This window comes from Aspergillus karnatakaensis (genome assembly GCF_047715665.1).
Source record: "Aspergillus karnatakaensis strain CBS 102800 unplaced genomic scaffold BJY04scaffold_59, whole genome shotgun sequence".
Taxonomy (NCBI): Eukaryota; Fungi; Ascomycota; class Eurotiomycetes; order Eurotiales; family Aspergillaceae; genus Aspergillus; species Aspergillus karnatakaensis.
Window position 1 is genome coordinate 186278 of NW_027395771.1, and position 18238 is coordinate 204515.

At 51.1% G+C, this 18238-nt stretch overlaps 6 protein-coding genes across 6 annotated transcripts; 4 read left to right on the top strand and 2 right to left on the bottom strand.

The window, feature by feature from the left end:
* Positions 1-76: 76 nt before the first annotated feature.
* On the top strand, positions 77-4119 carry BJY04DRAFT_230931 (RNA dependent RNA polymerase; the record flags this gene model as incomplete). The annotated part of the gene is made up of 4 exons (XM_073719392.1): positions 77-1519; positions 1576-2942; positions 3002-3325; positions 3392-4119. 4 exons carry the CDS (start codon positions 77-79, stop codon positions 3963-3965), a joined length of 3708 nt encoding a protein of 1235 aa, XP_073566946.1. The 3' UTR covers positions 3966-4119.
* Positions 4120-4269: 150 nt separating this feature from the next.
* On the top strand, positions 4270-6354 carry BJY04DRAFT_199003 (C1 family peptidase). The gene is made up of 4 exons (XM_073712701.1): positions 4270-4456; positions 4507-4595; positions 4659-5528; positions 5584-6354. The coding sequence occupies exons 1-4, from the start codon at positions 4339-4341 to the stop codon at positions 6019-6021; spliced, it is 1515 nt and encodes a 504-aa protein (XP_073566947.1). The 5' UTR covers positions 4270-4338; the 3' UTR covers positions 6022-6354.
* A 454-nt stretch (positions 6355-6808) lies between these two features.
* On the top strand, positions 6809-9500 carry BJY04DRAFT_230933 (uncharacterized protein; the record flags this gene model as incomplete). Its single annotated transcript, XM_073719393.1, has 2 exons — positions 6809-7924; positions 8093-9500. The coding sequence occupies exons 1-2, from the start codon at positions 6915-6917 to the stop codon at positions 9498-9500; spliced, it is 2418 nt and encodes an 805-aa protein (XP_073566948.1). The 5' UTR covers positions 6809-6914.
* A 545-nt stretch (positions 9501-10045) lies between these two features.
* On the bottom strand, positions 10046-12809 carry BJY04DRAFT_230935 (SLC26/SulP family anion transporter; the record flags this gene model as incomplete). The annotated part of the gene is made up of 3 exons (XM_073719394.1): positions 10046-11714; positions 11773-12316; positions 12378-12809. 3 exons carry the CDS (start codon positions 12807-12809, stop codon positions 10210-10212), a joined length of 2481 nt encoding a protein of 826 aa, XP_073566949.1. The 3' UTR covers positions 10046-10209.
* A 345-nt stretch (positions 12810-13154) lies between these two features.
* Positions 13155-14085, top strand: BJY04DRAFT_199006 (uncharacterized protein). Its single transcript, XM_073712702.1, has one exon. It carries the CDS (start codon positions 13427-13429, stop codon positions 13976-13978), a length of 552 nt encoding a protein of 183 aa, XP_073566950.1. The 5' UTR covers positions 13155-13426; the 3' UTR covers positions 13979-14085.
* Positions 14086-16426: 2341 nt separating this feature from the next.
* On the bottom strand, positions 16427-18081 carry BJY04DRAFT_222451 (putative glucokinase; the record flags this gene model as incomplete). The annotated part of the gene is made up of 2 exons (XM_073717385.1): positions 16427-17922; positions 17970-18081. 2 exons carry the CDS (start codon positions 18079-18081, stop codon positions 16427-16429), a joined length of 1608 nt encoding a protein of 535 aa, XP_073566951.1.
* Positions 18082-18238: the final 157 nt, after the last annotated feature.

An 18238-nucleotide genomic window follows, 5' to 3' on the forward strand; every position in this document is an offset into this window, starting at 1 on the left:
TCACCTCACAACTCAACTCGACTCAACTTCATCCTCGCGTCTGCCATCGTTGCGTTTCCATCTAGTATCTGCGAAGATGGAGGTCTTCCTTCGAAACCTTCCGCCCGACCTCACTTCTGACGCCCTGAAAAAGCAGCTTGCGACTTTCATGAAACCCCTCGGTGTCAAGGACTGGGACTGCGAGAAGCCGAAGAAGAGAGGCTACGGACACCTTGTTTTTCTCCATGGAGCGGATCGAGACAGGTTTCTAGCCTCATATGGAGAGATTCCTCAACCTGGCAACAGGCGATCCAAGCCCAACATGAAAATACTGGGGTTTGACGTCTTCTGTGCCATGAGCAGTCGGGAGCCCCACGAGTACACCGTCAAAGCCCTGCAGCACGCGGCGCACGAACGGCAGCACCCCTCTCGGGTCGTTGAGGACGAAGGCCACTCAGTTTCGTTTGCTCTACACCGACTCAGCTGTGGATACACTACCTTCTCGGAGGATGAGTTTGTCTATGTCCCTGAATTACTGGTGACGTCTTCCGGTAGTGTTACCTTCAAAAGGCGTAACATTATTGTCCGAATCGAGGGTCTCAGGATGATTCGAATCCCTCTAAACACGGTTGTCGAAGTCGTCTGGGCTAGCAGCGGCTCTCTACTAGTTACGTTGACTACCGTCCCGCTGTTCTTCCGCTGCGATTCTGACAGCACTTATACCCGTCTCTGCTCCCTCGGACATAACCATTCCGATGTTGTCGGCACATGTTTGGTCTATCAGTTCCAAGTGGATCAGGTCCAGCTAAAACACAAGATGGAGCAACTCGGGGAGACGGACCTGACAATCACCTTTTATCAATTCAAGACGATGCATCTCGAGACCTGGCAGTCACAATCGAAGGCAATGATGGAAGAGCTGGCCATATATACTAGAGATCAAATCCTTCCTTTTGCCTTCCTCTTGCAGCTGCAGTCTCTAGTTACCAATGCTTATCTTCCTCCGTCTACAGTGCGCGATCTCACGAAAAAGCTGGCAGCTATCTTCAAAGCGAGGAAATCAGCTGGAAGAAGACCACTCTCGGTGAACTTCATAAAGCAGCTATCATACCTAATTAATTGGCCCTCTCCGTTCAGTGATCCGCATGAATTTACCGTGGCCGGTTTACTGGAGATGATAACCGCCACTGATCAAGACCTACAAGACGGCATTATCCAAGCAGACAGCCTCTCCCGTCCAAACTCCAATCTTGCTCTGATACACCGAGTGACAGTAACGCCTTCACGAATTACATTACACGGCCCGGAGGTCGAACCTTTGAATAGAATCCTTCGAAGATTTCCCAACCACCACGAGTATTTTGTTCGGGTACAATTTTGTGATGAAAATGGACAGGACCTCCGCTTCAGCCCGAAAATAAACAACGATGAGGTCTTCGCTCGGTTTAAGAGTATCTTCATGAACGGTATACAAATTGCAGGCCGTCACTTCACGTTTCTCGGGTTCTCACACTCATCTCTGAGATCACATTCTGCCTGGGTGGGGTTCACCCCCGTTTTAAGTGAATAAGTAGAACTGACCGAAAGCTTCCCTAGTTTTCTGCCCCTTTCGTCGACGACAACGATGGTCTTCAGACCTACTTTAGCATCATCAAAGCTATCGGTAGTTTCTCTAGCATAACGTCGCCAGCGCGGTGCGCCGCTAGGATTGGACAAGCCTTCTCCGATACCCCATTTGCTCTCAATCTTGATGACCACGGAATATCCGTGTCCTTGATACCTGATGTGGAATTCAATGGGCGAGTTTACAGCGATGGTGTTGGAACAATCTCTCAAGGTGCAGTAAATGCGATTCAAGACATCCTTCCACCAAGGAAAGGACACCCTACATGTTTTCAGATCCGCTTAGGCGGTGCAAAGGGAATGCTATCGCTAGACTGTCGTCTTTCAGGCCTAAGGATTTGTACTAGGCCGTCAATGGTCAAATTCGAGGCCGAAGATCAGGACAATGTCGAGATATGCGGCTCGGCGTCGAAGCCAATTGGCCTTGTCTTGAATCGGCAGGTGATCAAAATCTTGGAAGATATGGGTGTTCCAGACTCTTGGTTCATGGATCTGCAGGCCTTGCGAATCGAGCAACTACGGGTAGCGACGGCGACTACGAAACACACAGCAAGATTTCTCAAAGGGCAGGATGTCGGCGAATGTATCCGACTGTATCGGCTGTTTCTCCTGTTTGACCGTCTTGAGCTCAACTACAAGGAAGTGCCCTTCCTCCGGTCCATTGTCGAGGCCATGGTTCTCCGCGAACTGCGACTGCTCAAGCACAAAGCTCGCATACCCGTGGCGAAAGGAATTACGCTCTATGGCGTGATGGATGAAACCGGCTTTCTCAACGAAGATGAAGTTTTTGTGACATACAGCACCATGGATGGCAGATTCGCTGCTCCTCCTGGTGCTTGTCGGATGCTGGTCACTCGCTCCCCTGCCTTGCATGATGGCGATATTCAGTACGCATACAATGTCCTGCCACCAAAAGAGCACCCACTTACAAAGCTCAAAAACTGCATTGTTTTCAGCCGAAAGGGCTCCCGTGATCTACCGAGTCAGCTCAGCGGTGGAGACCTCGATGGCGATCTATATAACATCATTTGGGACCCTGAAGCTACTCCGTCGCGGGTTTTCGCCCCTGCCGACTATCCTCGTGTGCCACCCCTAGATATCCGACGCCCTGTGACCAGAGAAGATATGGCAAATTTTTTCGTCGACTTCATGCAAGCCGACAAGCTCGGCGTGATTGCGACCAAACACATGATTCTTGCCGACCAGATGGAACTCGGAACGTCGCATTCAAACTGCAAGATGCTTGCACTATTGCACTCCACAGCAGTAGACTTTTCGAAAACGGGTATTCCAGTTGACCTTAGTGAGATGCCCTACGTCAATCGATACAGACCAGATTTGTGAGGCCTCCTTCCATCACTCTATGCTGCATCCAGAAGTTGAATCTAACAATATGAAGTCTTGCACCAGGGCCCCAATCCTATATTTACAATAAGCAAGACATCAAGCTCGAGGCCCTATACGTCGTACCCGCCCAGGACGATGACGCAGCCGATTCAGCTCCACAGCACCAATACTATAGGTCTGAGAAGATTCTCGGCAAGCTCTACAGGGCCATCGACGAACACAAGATTTGGAAGGAAGATATACATTGGGCTATCCAGCCTGACCCTGAAACGGTTTGGGCGAGCGTTATTAATACCCTGACCAGGCGGTGCATCGCGATTGGCGCCTCGATCAACTGGAAGCACCACGTTGAAACAGCTCGCCAACTTCGTTTAGCGTATGTCCCCTCATACACCCCTCAGCCGATTGACCAAACTAACCCATTCTTCCTCTCTCTCACTAGCTACGAAACCGCCATAACCGGGACTATGAACGCGTTCTCTCTTCACCCTCTCCTCCCTATAACCGAGCTTGAAGTCTTCTTGGGTCAGATCCTGAACAATACAGGCGTCCAAACCCATTGGCAGCGCGAACGGTCAATAAAGCTCAAAGACGAATTCGATCGGATCGCTTCCTGGATCCTAGCTCAAATGAGACCACCAGGTCCAAAGTCCGGATACACAGGGACATACGATGCATTGGAACGATCTGTTGCTTGCTTCCATGTCGCCGGCGAAACGGGACACATGTGGAACGCTGGACATAAACGGGGGGGCTGGCAGGGGCTGGAGAGCTTCAGGGTTGTGGCGGCTTGCGCTGTCTTGTCCGAGGTGGAGCATTTGGAGAAGGTTCATGAGTACGACTACGAGAATGGATATGGGTATCAGGATGAGAATACTGGTGTTGCACTGTCGGTTGTGGATAGGCCTGTGAAGAACGGGGGAGTCTTGAGGGAGGTGTTTGAGCAAGAGATAATGGATGGGGAGGAGGGGAATCTGTATAATTTGGAGATGCTGTTGCGTGCCTTGGGACGGTAGGTAGACTGAGCAATGTGTACTGATATCGATGTTCTCCGGGTGGATTTTACCAACAGCTAGTTAGTTCCGGGGTAGACATACTTTGTGTCATTTTTCTGCTTCCTATCCGTACCACCTCGACGCCTTAGGGCTACTAATAGAGTACTGCTATACTCACTCCAGCTGTGCAGAAGACAAATGATGATAGACGTCTTGAGTTGGTTGCATGGCGTGATAGCTGGGCGCTTATCTATTGCTGTAGCGTCCTTATCTGAGTCGCTCCTTCCCCGCTCGAGCATCCCCCCAAGGTACTCCCATGTGACACCTCCAATATATCCCTTCCCAGCTCCAGCCATCCTCCTTCATTCATCCAACCTCGCCTCACACGCCCAGTATGGGCAACAATAACTCCAGGCCGGTAGTCTCATACGACGAGAAGTTCTCCTCTCAGAGGCAGGATGCTCGAGATGTCAAGTCAGCTCCGCCAGTCTATGCGGATGAGGCCGTTTCTCGTAAGCTATCACGAGCATCCCTGGCTCACCTATTGCTGACCCACTTCTAGCACCGCCGTACGATGTACGCAACCCAGAGCCTTCTTTGTCGCTTCGTCGATTAGAGGACTGGAATCATGCACTTTTGAGCGACCCCAAGGTCAGTTTCTCCCATGTTTGCGGTATCCTCTCCGCACCCGTTTGCTAATGCTACCACCAACAGAACCGCCTCGCAATCAGCGCCCTTGCTTCCCAATCATACACCCAAACTCTCACCAACCGCACCACTATAAACTCCGATCTGCACCTCTTCAACCTCCGCGTCCCCATTGAAGGCGCGCCTATCACAAATCAACGTTCTTCGGGTCGATGCTGGCTCTTCGCCTCGACTAACATCCTTCGAGTTCCTCTTATCAAAGAGTACAACCTCCCATCATTCGAGCTCAGTCAGGCATATCTTTTCTACTGGGACAAGCTCGAGAAAGCGAACTGGTTTTTCGAGCAGATCATTGACACCGCCGATGAGGATCTTTCGAGTCGCTTAGTGCAGAAGCTTTTGCAAGATCCCGTCACGGATGGCGGACAGTGGGATATGGTCTCGAACCTGGTAGAGAAGTACGGTGTTGTTCCGCATACAGTGTACCCGGATAACTTCAACGCCCAGAATAGTGGAAAGATGAACTGGGTGCTTACGGCCAAGCTGCGTGAACAGGGCCTTGCTTTACGGAAGCTAGTCAACAGTACTCATGCGACAGATCGTGCTCAGGTGCCTGGAGCTAAGGAGAAGTTCCTGAAGGAAATTCACTCGCTCGTTACGATTCTACTGGGACCTCCACCTCGCCCAGACGAGGAAATTGTGTGGCAATTTTATGATGCGAAAGGCAAAGCGCGGGAGGTTCGACAGACTCCGCTGGACTTTGCTCGCCAGGTCGGTCTGCGACGAGCGCCTGAGAGGAGGCTCGGTAAAGAGCAGCCACGCTTCTTTAGCTTGGTCAATGACCCTCGCAATGAGTACAATCGTCTACTTACTGTGGACCGCTTGGGTAACGTGGTGAAAGGCCGACCCCTCACATATGTCAATGTCGACATCAAGGTATGTGGAGTGAGATCCAGGCTTTCATCACATACATACTGATGCCTGGGTGCAGGTCCTCAAGACAGCTGTAATCTCCATGCTTAAGGGCGGCCACCCTGTCTTTTTCGGATGCGACGTGGGCAAATTCTCCGACAGCAGCCTCGGCGTCCTCGATGCCGACCTTTTCGATCTATCGCTCGGCTTCAACATCTCCCTCGGACTCAGCAAAGCAGAACGACTTGCAACCGGCGAGTCATCTATGACCCACGCTATGGTCATCACTGCTGTGCATCTCGACGACAATGGTCACCCAGTGCGCTGGCGTGTGGAGAACTCTTGGGGTGAGGGTGCTGGTGACAAGGGCTGGTTTGTGATGACGGACAAGTGGATGACTGAGTACACATTCCAGGCTGTCGTTGATGGGGATTATGTTCCTGCTCATATTCGGGCAATTCTGGACCAAGAGCCGAAGGTTCTACCGAGATGGGATCCTATGGGTGTTCTTGCTTGAACGCACCCTCATCAGACGAGTCTGTCTGAGACTTGTCAATCTTGAGCTCCCTACATTGCTCTCTTCTAAGCGCCTTTAGTTCTGTATCAACCTGGTGTAAGCCTTTAAGCCGTGAAGCAAAGTCATTGCCTTAAGTGGAATCATACATTCAGCAACTTGGCGTTGCAACAATTAAATGTCGCACAAATAGCAGAACGCCGTAGGTAGCTACTTGTGCGATCGATAGTCAATCCCTGAGTCTCACAGCGGGGAGTAAAGGGGGCAAGAGGGTAGTTAGGCGCCAACAAGACTGGGGATCCAACGGAGCATTGGCCTCATCTTTCACGCTACCTACCAGCCCACCAGCTTTCTCTGTCATCAATCCCTCCACGCCTGTGTCAGTAGCCAAAATTACTCTCATATTCCAGCTCATTCTATATATCTGTTTTTTTTCGAGCAACGCCAACCCACCTAGTCGACCGTGTGGATCACTTGCCCCTCTCGCGCCATCTCCACCTTAGATATAGCTTACCACCACCACCTGCAATATCACCATCATCCCCTTCAGGTCCATTCCCGTGGGCTATGACCTCGTCATTCTCCTTCTTATAGACCATAATGTCTTCGTTCAAAGGCGCTTTCGTGCTCAGCCTGGAACGGCAGCATGATCCTCCTCATTGGTCCAACTGCACGACAAGGCTGCATTGCTACGCGCCGCGCTGGGATCCCATCATTGTCTAGGTTTTTCCTTTTAATGTCCAAACACCCCCGCCTCCCGCTGAAGTTTTGGAATTTTAAATGCCCTTACCAAGAGTTCCTTGGGGCAGTGACTACTTGACTCTCTGGGAAGACGCTCTCTTGATATAAGTACCTCCTACCGCGGCCAGTGAGTGACTTGTACTTCTCAAGTCAGTATGCCTACATCGCCTTACTCCAACGGCGAATACACGGTCGGATGGGTGTGCGCTCTGCCAATCGAGCTTGTCGCCGCTCGAGGGATGCTGGACGAACAGCACGGCGATCCACAAACAACCCCCGGCAACCCCGATAACAACACATACGTCCTTGGTTCCATCGGCAAGCACAAGATCGTGATCGCCTGCCTTCCGAGAGCCCAATGTGGCTCGATGACGGCTGCCGTCGTGGCAAAGGACATGCTGCACACGTTCCAACAAATCCGCTTCGGGCTCATGGTTGGGATTGGGGCTGGGATCCCGAGTTACGACCCTGATGAAGATATTCAAGATATACGACTTGGCGATGTGGTCGTTGGCTCTGATAAGCAGAATGGAGGAGTGGTGCTGTATGACTTCGGCCAGATACTGGGTGATGGATCGTTCAAGGCGATGTATGCGTTGAACCAGCCGCCACGGTCATTGCGCACCGCATTGAGCCGATTGGAGTCGGAGCATATGCTTCGTGGAAGTCAAGTCAGTGCCTATGTCGATCAAATGTTAGAGAAGCACCCACCACTTCGCTGCAACGGTTGGGGCAGGCCAGACGAATCAACAGACAATCTATTCCACTCGGGTTATCGTCATGTGGAGGGAAACAATTGTTCGAATTGCGACATCTCTCAAACAATTGACAGGGACGACTACAATCGCCGTGCCAACACGCCTGCTATTCACTATGGCACTATAGCGACTGGTAGCGCAGTCATCAGGCATGCACCAACGCGTGATAAAATTAAGCTCGAGCACAGAGCGATTTGCATCGAGATGGGAGCGGCTGGGCTCATGAATTTTTTCCCCTGCGTTGTTATCCGAGGGATTGCTGACTATAATGACTCTCATACAAATGATATATGGAGAAATTATGCCGCCGCCACTTCTGCTGCGTTTGCGAAAGAGCTGCTGGGCGTTGTCGTCGCGAAGGAGGTACAGAGTGAGCGCAGGGCAAATGAAGTGTTACATCGAGGCTAGTAGATAATGTTCCAAGACGTGCATTCTGAATGATTTCCATCTGACATGGTCTATGTAGTTAATCATAACCTTGCGGCGGTAAAGGATGCTGTTTGTCAACTTCAAACACCTGCGATAGAAGAGAGCCATACTCGGATATTGGACTGGCTTTCGCCCCATGATTTCAGTTCCCGGCAACATGATATCATCAGGAAAAGGGCACGGGGCACTGGCACATGGTTCCTTGAGTCAACCAAGTTCCGGACCTGGCTGAAGCAAGGTCGGCAGACGCTCTTCTGCCCTGGTATTCCAGGGTCTGGCAAGACTATGATGGCGGCTCTTGCAGTGGAATACTTACAGAGTCTCTTTGTGAATGACTCTGACGCCCATGTGCTTTATTTGTTCTGCAGCTACCAGCCGCAGCAAGACCAAGACGCGGAGAGTCTAATGCTGTGCTTGTTGAGACAGCTTGTGTCTGGACAAGAACGTATTCCACCTCATATCAATTCTATGTTCCGGAAGCATAACAGACAACGCACTCGACCCTCCTTGAGTGAGATCTCGGAAGCATTTCTTGCGGCTGCTAAAATAACTAGCAAAGCTTTTGTCATCATCGACGCGTTGGATGAACTGTATGCAGCCGATTATACGGGCTGCCATAGGCTCATCGAGCAGATGGCCCATCTTCAAAAGCACGCTGCTCTGGATTTCATGGTGACCTCTCGCTTTAATATGGATATAATGTCACATTTGCTAGATATTCAAGAACTCGAGATACACGCACAACCCAACGACGTCCTCTGTTATATCAATGAGAGAATACCATTCCTCAAAGCTAAGGTGGCTGACAATGCGGACATTGAGGAGGCAATCAGAGAAAGCGTTGCCAATGCAGCCGACGGCATCTTTCTTCAGGCTCATCTTTATATGGATCATCTCATGAACAAGCCCTCAATTGGACATCTCAAGCGAGCTCTCCGAGAACTCCCCAAGGGCAGCATAGCATTAGCTGAGACTTACCACAAAGCAATATCAAGGATCGACCACCAGTCCAAGGACCTCCAAGCCCTCGCAAGACAGACACTGCCTTGGCTAGCGTATAGCCAGCGAGCACTTACAAGCCAAGAGCTCCAGCACGCTCTAGCAACGCATCCGGGAACGACAGAACTCGACAAAGACTACATGCCGAGCATCAGCCTGGTAGTTTCTTCTTGTGCCGGGCTAGCAGTATGGGATACGGGGGACAACATCGTGCGTCTTGCGCACTACACAGTACAGGAGTTCTTAATCGAGCAAGGGGTCCTACCCGGTGCAGAGGAGTATATCGCCGAAACATGCCTCACATACCTGTCATTCAAGACATTGGCTTTGCCATCTTCAACCCTGGAATTGGAGAATGATAACGACGAAACGAAAAGACACCACTTGACCACCTCCGAATCCGATTATCCATTGTACAGTTACAGCGCCACCTACTGGCAACACCACGCAGCCAACGCCACTGCCAATGCCAACGCCACCTGCGCAGAAACCGAAACCCTAATCTCGAGATTTTCAAGATTCACCCCAAGCCACCTATCACGAAATTCCTCGTAGGCCATGATCACAGACAATGTCGACCCTGGCGATAATACTTACTTTGAAGATGAAGATGAAGAGGTGAAGCTGCGGTAGTACTAATGAGGGTTTCGCCCAGGGTAGAAGTAAGATTCTAGGGATCCCGCACGCGCAGTCTACCGATAAACTCAGGCAGCTTTCAAAGTACCACCGTGAGAAAAGGAAAAGAAAAAGGGCCCTAGAGTAATTGAAATGGTTGAGAGGCATAAGCAGAGTTGTTGTGTTGTGACAATTATTGTTTAGTTTAAGCCAGACCGGACCTTCACGCACGATTTATCTATAGTTAGCATGTTGTAGTGGACTAAAGTCTCCGGACGATCAAATTGCTGAGAGAATATCAGTGGTATCGGACTATCAGCGACGTCAGAGGTACGAGTTAGGTACTATTAACATGTTAAGGTCGCTTCATGAGATCGCGACAGATTATATATTATCTAGGCGAGAAGGCTGAGTTTTGAAGGCACAAGGTGCAGCAGGATGCATTAGAAATAAATCAATCATCTATATACATCAGGGGTATTGTAGTGACGGTCCGATCAAATCTCAAACTTATGATTAAGGGGTTATATCAGATCACTCGCTTCGAGCGAAGGAACAACAAATGTACGGGTAGTAAATGCGATAACCAAACTAGAAGACTCTTCAAATCTCCATCCAGGGAGGATATATAGCAAAGCAACACGCTAAATCACTCGGTTTCAGGGCCCTTGACGGGCTCTTCTTCAGGCGAGTTCGCCAAAGCACTCTCCAACGCGCTGGTAATGTCAATGTGGAAGAATGGCCGGTTGACGCCCTGCACAACAGCCACTTTCCGGCGGCTCTGGTAGGCCTTGCTACCCTTGAGCTCACGCTGCAGCTTGTCGTCACCGTCGACACTTGAGTTGGAGGACTCCTCAATGCCGTGCGTCTCCCGCTCACTCGTGCTAGGGTTGCCCTTGATACCACTTTCCAGGTCATTGCCGTGAGAGCTGGCCTGTCGCTCGTTGTTGATAAGCTGGGCGTGGGCAGCGGCTGAAGATTGGCCTTCGATTTCGGTCACGTTGTAGATGGGCTTCCAGCGATGGAAACCGTTCTCAGAAGCAGGCGTAGGGTATCCGAATCCAGCGGCGACAAGGGCACGCTTGGTCCAGCGGTTCTTCACGTGAGCAAAGTGCCATTGCACGGTTCGAGGTGAAGCGTAAACATCGAGCTGGTTGCGGACGTCAATCAAGTTTTGCACCGAGGTGACATCAACGTTGTTGACGGAAGAGAAGTCAAGAATGACCGCACGAAGAACAGGGAGGTGGGATCGGTCCTCCTCCTGCTTGCCTTTGCGAGGTCCCGGATTGTTCCAGGGGCGGTCGCCAGGCCTAGAGTAGGAGAATTCGTTCGTTCGGCGGGTCTTTTTGAAGATGGTATCGACAAGGGCATCAGTGTAGTGGTTGGCGTTGGGGTAGTTGAAGCCCTCGGAGAAGCGGTAGATGAAGATGCCGGGGAAGGGTTGCTCGACTTCGATCTCGGGGTTGGATCCGTCGGCGTGATTGAGAGGAAGGAAAATTGAGCGCTTACGATCGGCGTCACCTAGGGCCGGTCGGGCCTCCTCCAAGTTATGATCGCCGACGACGGAGTGGATAGTGACACGACCCAAGAACTCGCCGCGTGCCTTTGCCACACGGAAGAGGAGCACAGCCACAGAGACACAGACTGTGCAGTAGACACCGATCTCGATACTAGTGAAAACGGTGACAATGACACCAATGAAAAAGATGAGACAGTCGAGGGGCGAAACGAGCCAGAACTGGTAAACAACATTTGGGGGAGTGATCAAATCACCGACAGCGTGAATGATGACACCAGCAAGAGAAGCATTCGGGATATACCAGAAAAGTGCAGGCAGGGCATAGATAGCAAGAAGAACCACAAGGGCAGTAATGACACCAGCCAGCGGTGTTCGGACACCTGCCTTGGATTTGATTGCAGTTCGCGAGAAAGAACCAGTAGCGGGATAGCCACCGAGGAATGGGCCGAGCAGGTTCGTCACACCAATGGCAACCAATTCCTGGGACGGGTCAATAGTGTAGTTGTTGACACGTCCGAAAGACTTGGAGATCGCAATGTGCTCGATAAGAAGGACAATGACGGCGGCGGGCAATTCACTAGCGAAAGTACTGATAATCTCTGCGTTGACTGTGGGAACACGCGCGTGTTTGAATCCTAGTAGAGAGCTGTTAGTCTCCAATATTTCAATCGGCTGACGGCTGCAAAAGCTTACCTCGAGGAACGTCTCCTAGAACCTTAAACGCAGGGTTGTCTCTCCGGTGCAGATTGGTCGCCGCGCTGATCATCGTGTAGAACAAGATGACAAAGGCAGTGCGCAGGGTCGAAACGAAAAACCACATCTTGGCACGATGCGGCTGTTTCTTGGCCGCATAGTTGCATGCGGACCGGATGATGTACAGCATGGCACAGGCCGTGACACCCATGGCGGCATCGAGCGTAGACGACGGCAGGGCTTTGAGTGTAGCGATGATGGTCTCGTATGTGGCACCCCTGGAGTTGACAGTGTCCGTCTCGCCAAGCATCGTCTTGACTTGGCCGGAAATAATGTTGACAGCGGATCCTGTCATGAAAGCCGTAATAGCGGGTAAGGGAATGAAGTCCACGATGAAGCCGAGGCGAGCAAGGCCCAAGAAAGTGACAATTCCACCGCAAATTATTGCTAGACATGAAGCAATCATGGGGCCATCGAGATCCGGGTTCTTTTCTTTGGCGGAAATAACAATGTTTCCGACCAGAGTTGACATCACAGCAACAGGCTATTGAACAAAACGTTAGTCAAAGTGTCAAAGCTTGGAATATCAAGGCAATAGAACTTACGCCAATAGTGATGTCTTTGGAGGTTGCGAAAAACCAGTAGATCAAGACGCCCATGAAAGACGAATACAGGCCGTATTCGACCGGCAGATTAGCGAGTTTGGCGTACGCCATTCCCTGAGGGACAACGACGGCGCCAACAGTGATACCAGCAACCAAATCTCCAATCAGCCACTGCACGTTATAACGCGTGATCCAGGCCAGGAATGGGAACAGCCGGTAGAAGTAGGTGCCGATTTGGCCCCAAGTAGGAACCAGCTCTTCGATCCATTCCGCTGCAGTAGGTTCCGGCTCAACATAAGAATAAGTTTCATAGGTGCCAACCGAGAAGGTCGACTCGCCGCGTGTGACGGGATCGGACTGTTCTTTTTCAGGAACCTTCAGACGCAGGACCTTGGCCACTCCATGGCCAACCTTTGACGCCAGGTCAGACATGATGATTTGGTGATATGCGAATTTTGGTAAAGGGGCAGGCGAGTAGCACGATGTTTATATGCTGAATGCCGACACGTGCCCTAATTCCTTCGGACTGACGAAAGAAGGTAACCCGATGGTGAATCGCGGATTGCAGAGATATCAGAGGGTCCGGCCAAGACACTGATATGAAAGTCGGATAAATCACGAAATGGAATTAAGCGAGCTGGCTTGCCATGTCGGAAGGATGAACAAGAGGTGACGGAATTGCGCAAAGCTGGCTCTTAAATGAACCAAGAGACACCAAGGCGATGTCGTGATCGCAAGCCGTAAATACGAATTCAGGGATCCCCCACGAACTTCTCTCGTAAAGCCAAGTATCAAATGGACGATCAAGCCACAACTTGAGATACTAAAGAGATAGAATGAGCCGGTTGAGCTGAGTGGACAACGAGCTGGAAGCAGGGCACAGCTTGTGGCGCACAGAGCGTGGTGGTGATGGCCGACAAAAAGTACGGTGGCAGCACAACCGCAGAAAAAGGAAGTGTGGAAGCTAAATGTCCAACAGCAATTTAGATTGGAAAAAGAAAAGAGACGGTCGAGAGAGGATGAACAGATGAAGCTACGACGAAAGTTTTATGTATTTAGCGCAGCGACGGAGGGGGGATCCTTGCGAAGGCGGGAGTCTGTGGGGGGGAGGAGCAGTGGTCAAGCCGATCAATAAGCAGGCCTGCACGAGGAATCTGAGGCGAATCGATTTGATAACGGGAGAAAGTTCATGGAAGACCTTGTTCCAGTCGAATCGTCAGCAAGCAAAATCCACCGAGGACAAGGAACGCTTGCTGTACGACCCACTGGGAGGAGACCTCTGCACAGTTCCGCGCCACGCAGCAGAAAAAAGCAAGGCTCAAAAGGGGAGGAGAGCAAGAGCAGCACAAGCAGCAGAGCAGAAAGGATCGTCAGCGGTCTGTAACCGAGCGTTGGCACTGGTCAGTGGTGGTTTAAGCTTGCCGGAGGACGCTGGCGTAATAGCATCATCTTGGTGGGACTCGCCGTGGTCTGGAGCGGATTGCGTCCATGGTTGTGCGCGGCCTTTCCTCGGTATTTCCTCCAGGAACTCGTTTCAACGCCATGTGTGGTCGTACGATCAGGGCAGACATCGTTTCAACATGCAAACTGACGGATTCTGATGAAAATGCAACAAAACTGAGCAGAGGAGGTACCTCGGAGTACAAGCTCGAGGAACGGGATTCGAAATTGAGGCATACTGCCGCACCCGACCGCTCACCCAGGTCATCGGGCCCTGATCATGCGGAACCAATCAACAGCTGGTGATGGCCGGAGTTGACAGATGCAACCAATCATATCAACGGCAGAACACGCCATCGTTCAGACAGATGGTGAAAGCTCTCAAGACCCACCACTGGGTTTCAATGTTAAATTTTATCGCCATCAGATTTCACTTTCCATATAAAGATCCTAGGATGTCGGTCCGGATAGAGACAGTACTCCGGAGGACTCTACAACTCGTCATATTTCTATCAATCTATTCTGTATACTCCGTAGACAATAACATAAGAACTAAATGAACCAGGATGGCAGAAGGAGCACCAAACGGCTGCTCTGCGCCGAGACTTGGCACCTGCACGCCAAAACTCTGGGGCTCCTTCGCAGTCTCTCTCGACATCACTCCCTCCAAACATCTCCTCGTCGCAGCTCTTCCTGCGCGGAGATACTCACTCTTCTGTCAAGGTGGGCATTATTGCCGAATTCTGTCTGCCAGTGCAAGTTAACCCTGCAGGATTTAAAAGAAAAGCGGACCCCACCCAACGCCCATAACCATAACATCATCAGATCTAAAATCGCGTCATCAATCTTATCCTTCCTCACGACCCAGTCGCCCATGCGAGAATTCTGTGTGATTTTCCCACGCTCAGGAATATTTACGAGATCAGCAATTTTCTAGAAGCCTTCTCTGTGCGACAGTTTGCCTGACAGACATATCCACGCAACCCTGATGATCACAGGACACAGCATATCCCCGTAGCCGCATCGCAGGGAGCCCGAGTTCATCAAAGTTGCGATCCTCCAGACTATTGTCTAGGGTGCTGCCAATCTCGGGCCTATCAAACTCAGCTCTGGCTTGCGCGATCAGCCAAGAATATTTCAATCAGTTCAATGTCACACTGTCACTCTGTGCAATCAGCCATCAGCGCCTCCCAACACCCATCCAGTAAACATTACGAGGCCATATTGCCCCCACCGTCACGACCCTGATGATTGATCCCTGAACGAGGCCTTCTGGAAGGATTTCCTTCTCGCAGCCGCAACCCACTGCGCTGGCGGCTGCAGCAGATTTTAACCTCGATCACGACATCTTAGTGGCGTATGAGCCATTCCCGTCCGCCAACCACCACCCTCTCACAGCCTGTTATTTTGCCAGGGGCTTGGGACAAGAATTCTCTTCGACAACGACAAGGACGCCGTGAAAAGTGCTTGACATTTCCAAGAGGCTTCCAAGAGCAGGACGCGCACATTGGCATGCTTGCCCCCGACGCTTATCTTGACCGTCTTGGTGTGTCGTATTGGCCACGACGGTGGCACGACCTCACGAGAGCATTTCTGAAGCCCAATCCGCAGGCACTGTCCAGATAACTTCGGGACTGGCTTCCTCGCTTTCTGCGTGAGGGCTGAGTTTCGCTAGATTCTCCGGGTGCCATTCGCTTCACTTTCCCGTTGCCATCCCCATCTCGTGGCCCTTTTGCTTCGTACTTTGCGTCGTATCGTCTAATGGACCCATACCATGCCACATACTCCGGCCCTGTCTCGGACAACATATAGCGCATCTCAGTCTAGCCACAGAACCCGAAACTGAAAGATCCCGCGGCATGACTTTTCGTCGGAGTAGCACAGTGCAGTGCCACCTCCGACGACCTTGAAACCTGTCTACGCCTCACTGATCACATTACGTACTGACTGGATCCCTTGACAGAGAACAGCGACCTCGGCGCTCGAGTACCTTGATCCCGCAAAACAGGCCTACACACAACATCCTTCATCTCTCCAGAGCTTATATTCCCTTCGTGATCAATCCTTTCGCCACTCGCAGCTGAAACACCCCTTGCAGCGTACCGACCGTCTCGCCTACCAGCACAATCTAGACCACCAGCCTCCAAACCATTCCGCGGGACGCGCTTTAGAACTCCAGCGGCACTGCAGGGGGAACACGCGTATGAGCAAGGGCGTATCTGGTGGATCGAGGGCTCGCGTGATCATGCGCAGAGGGTTAGAGAACACGAGGGTTGAGAACTTGGTAGCTGGATGAGTTGTCAGAGACCGTAGTGTCGTGCGTAAGCGTAGAGCGGGAAGTAGGTGCCAGGTAGGTATAATACCATTGCTAGGTATAAAGTTGACGAATATGTAGACTCAGGCATATAATCCACAGTTATAAAATTGCTCCAAAGTTGCGTGTGCGCTCGTTTGTACGTGGTCTATAGACGCAACTCTCCCGAGATGCTCAGCTATATATATAAGTGCATTCAATGGTTCAATCACCTACTTCTATGGCAGCTCTAGAACTCGTGATAACTCCGACCAACGTTCTGCATACACCTTGTCAACTTTTCCTTCTCCCCTCTTTACTCAGCACTATTCTCAACACTTTGTGCCATCAACGCTGCCCCAACCCCAGATCCGTCCTTTGCAAGACCAATCTGGACTCTGCTCTCCCCCGAAGGGCCAATCTCCGGTACCTCTCTCATAGCGCCACGCATTTCAGCCTCAAATGTCGGATAGAATTCGATCAAGGATCCATCAGCCCCGATGTCAATAATGTCCATGTCCTGAACAGGGGCACTACCTGCAATGGGCTGGGTGATATATTGAGATACTGGTGATCGAACTGACGGAGATTTCGACAGCGTTGAAAATTTTCCGACGGAGCTGATGAATCGGGACCAGAAAAGGTTGAATCTGTGCCAGAAGCGGGTGAGGCTATTTATAAGGAAAGGCTTCCACATTGTAATAGTGGCTGCATGCTCTGGAATCTTGCTGCGTGCTGGAGCCTTGAGTCGTTCGCTTTGAATAATAAGTGCTGCTAATGATGCGCCGGCCAGCCGTGCTGCTCGTTTCGCGATACTTGTGGCAAGAATTTGAATAGCGAGAGCGTCAGCTTCACTAACATTAATTGAATTCAGCTTTCTTTGGATGAGGTCGACGACGGCGTTGATATCAGCACCAGCAAACGCGAGGTCCGAGAGAAATGAGCTATCGAGCCCCTCTCGTGTAAACATGGGCGATTTCTCGTCGACGTCCATGACAAGCAACCCCAGTCGGAGCAGTTGTAGAATTGCTAGCCGAAGGAGCTCCCCAAGATATAAGCCGGACACTCGTTTCTCGAACATCTGTGACCCTGGGTCGGTCGAGGCGTCATCCAACTGGTCATCAAATGAAGTTCGTGGTAAGACTTCCATCTTGTCATCGAGACAGCCCCATTCTGTGTTGATAATCATGCTATCGCCTTCATTTGCATTGAACCCAAGCCGCTTAATATTGGACAGCTTCTCGACATATGCAGCATTAGTCCCCGTTCCGAAAATAACCGAGCCTAGAGTTGATACTTGAGCACCGGTGGTGTACGATCTGGTCAATAGCGTCCCTACGCTATCATTTGCTAGTACTGTCACCAAGACTGGCAGTTTTAGCCCGTCGAGCGCCTCCTGTAGCATGGTACAGGGATCCCGACCGATAGCATCGGGGATATCCCAGCCTTTGTCCCAGTGGATGAGACGTCCACCCGCCAGAGACGTTTGCTCACAGGTGAAACTGAATGTAAAGCCTAGTTTGAACGGCAAGTTCTGGGCATGACCTCCGTGCACAGCTAGAAAGTCGGATATTTTCTGAGCCACAAACGCAAACAGAGGCTTATAGCTCGCATTGACCATGACCGCCTGAGGTACAATGTGTTTACTTTGAACAACATTGAAAGTGGCATCCCCGTGTAACTTGACAAGGCACACTCGGCAGTTACTGCCTCCGAGGTCAACGGCTAGAAATTCGCCTGTCTCGATCCCTGTTGGTACGCTTCTGACGTAGGCGGGTAGTTGCCAGACGCGGTTGTTCGCGAGCCCATCCTCTATGTTTGTCAGTAATGGTGAGCTGAAAGTTCTCGTAATCACTCACTCATCTGATGCACAAAGTGCCTTGTCACCTGTCTGACATGATCCGGACTGAGGTCGAATTGGCGAGCAATTCGCTCTGCTTCGACCAGCAGATCATGTTGTTGGTTGGCCATAGGCGCGAAATGTCAGGGCAAATACAACAACTGAAAGTAATACATGATAGAAGCCTTAACAGGACTCCTATGATGAGCCATGGTGAAACTCGCTCTCCCTGGATCTCCAAAGCTGCGGACAGTTGTGCTTTCGGTCGGTGATATCGCCGGGGATGGC

Bases quoted from the DNA above. Each gene is read 5' to 3' on its own strand.
- BJY04DRAFT_199003 (XM_073712701.1), top strand. From the start codon at position 4,339: ATGGGCAACAATAACTCCAGGCCGGTAGTCTCATACGACGAGAAGTTC. The intron at 4,596-4,658 runs GTCAGTTTCTCC...TACCACCAACAG, and splicing joins CACTTTTGAGCGACCCCAAG to AACCGCCTCGCAATCAGCGC. The intron at 5,529-5,583 runs GTATGTGGAGTG...GCCTGGGTGCAG, and splicing joins ATGTCAATGTCGACATCAAG to GTCCTCAAGACAGCTGTAAT.
- BJY04DRAFT_199006 (XM_073712702.1), top strand. From the start codon at position 13,427: ATGTATTTAGCGCAGCGACGGAGGGGGGATCCTTGCGAAGGCGGGAGT.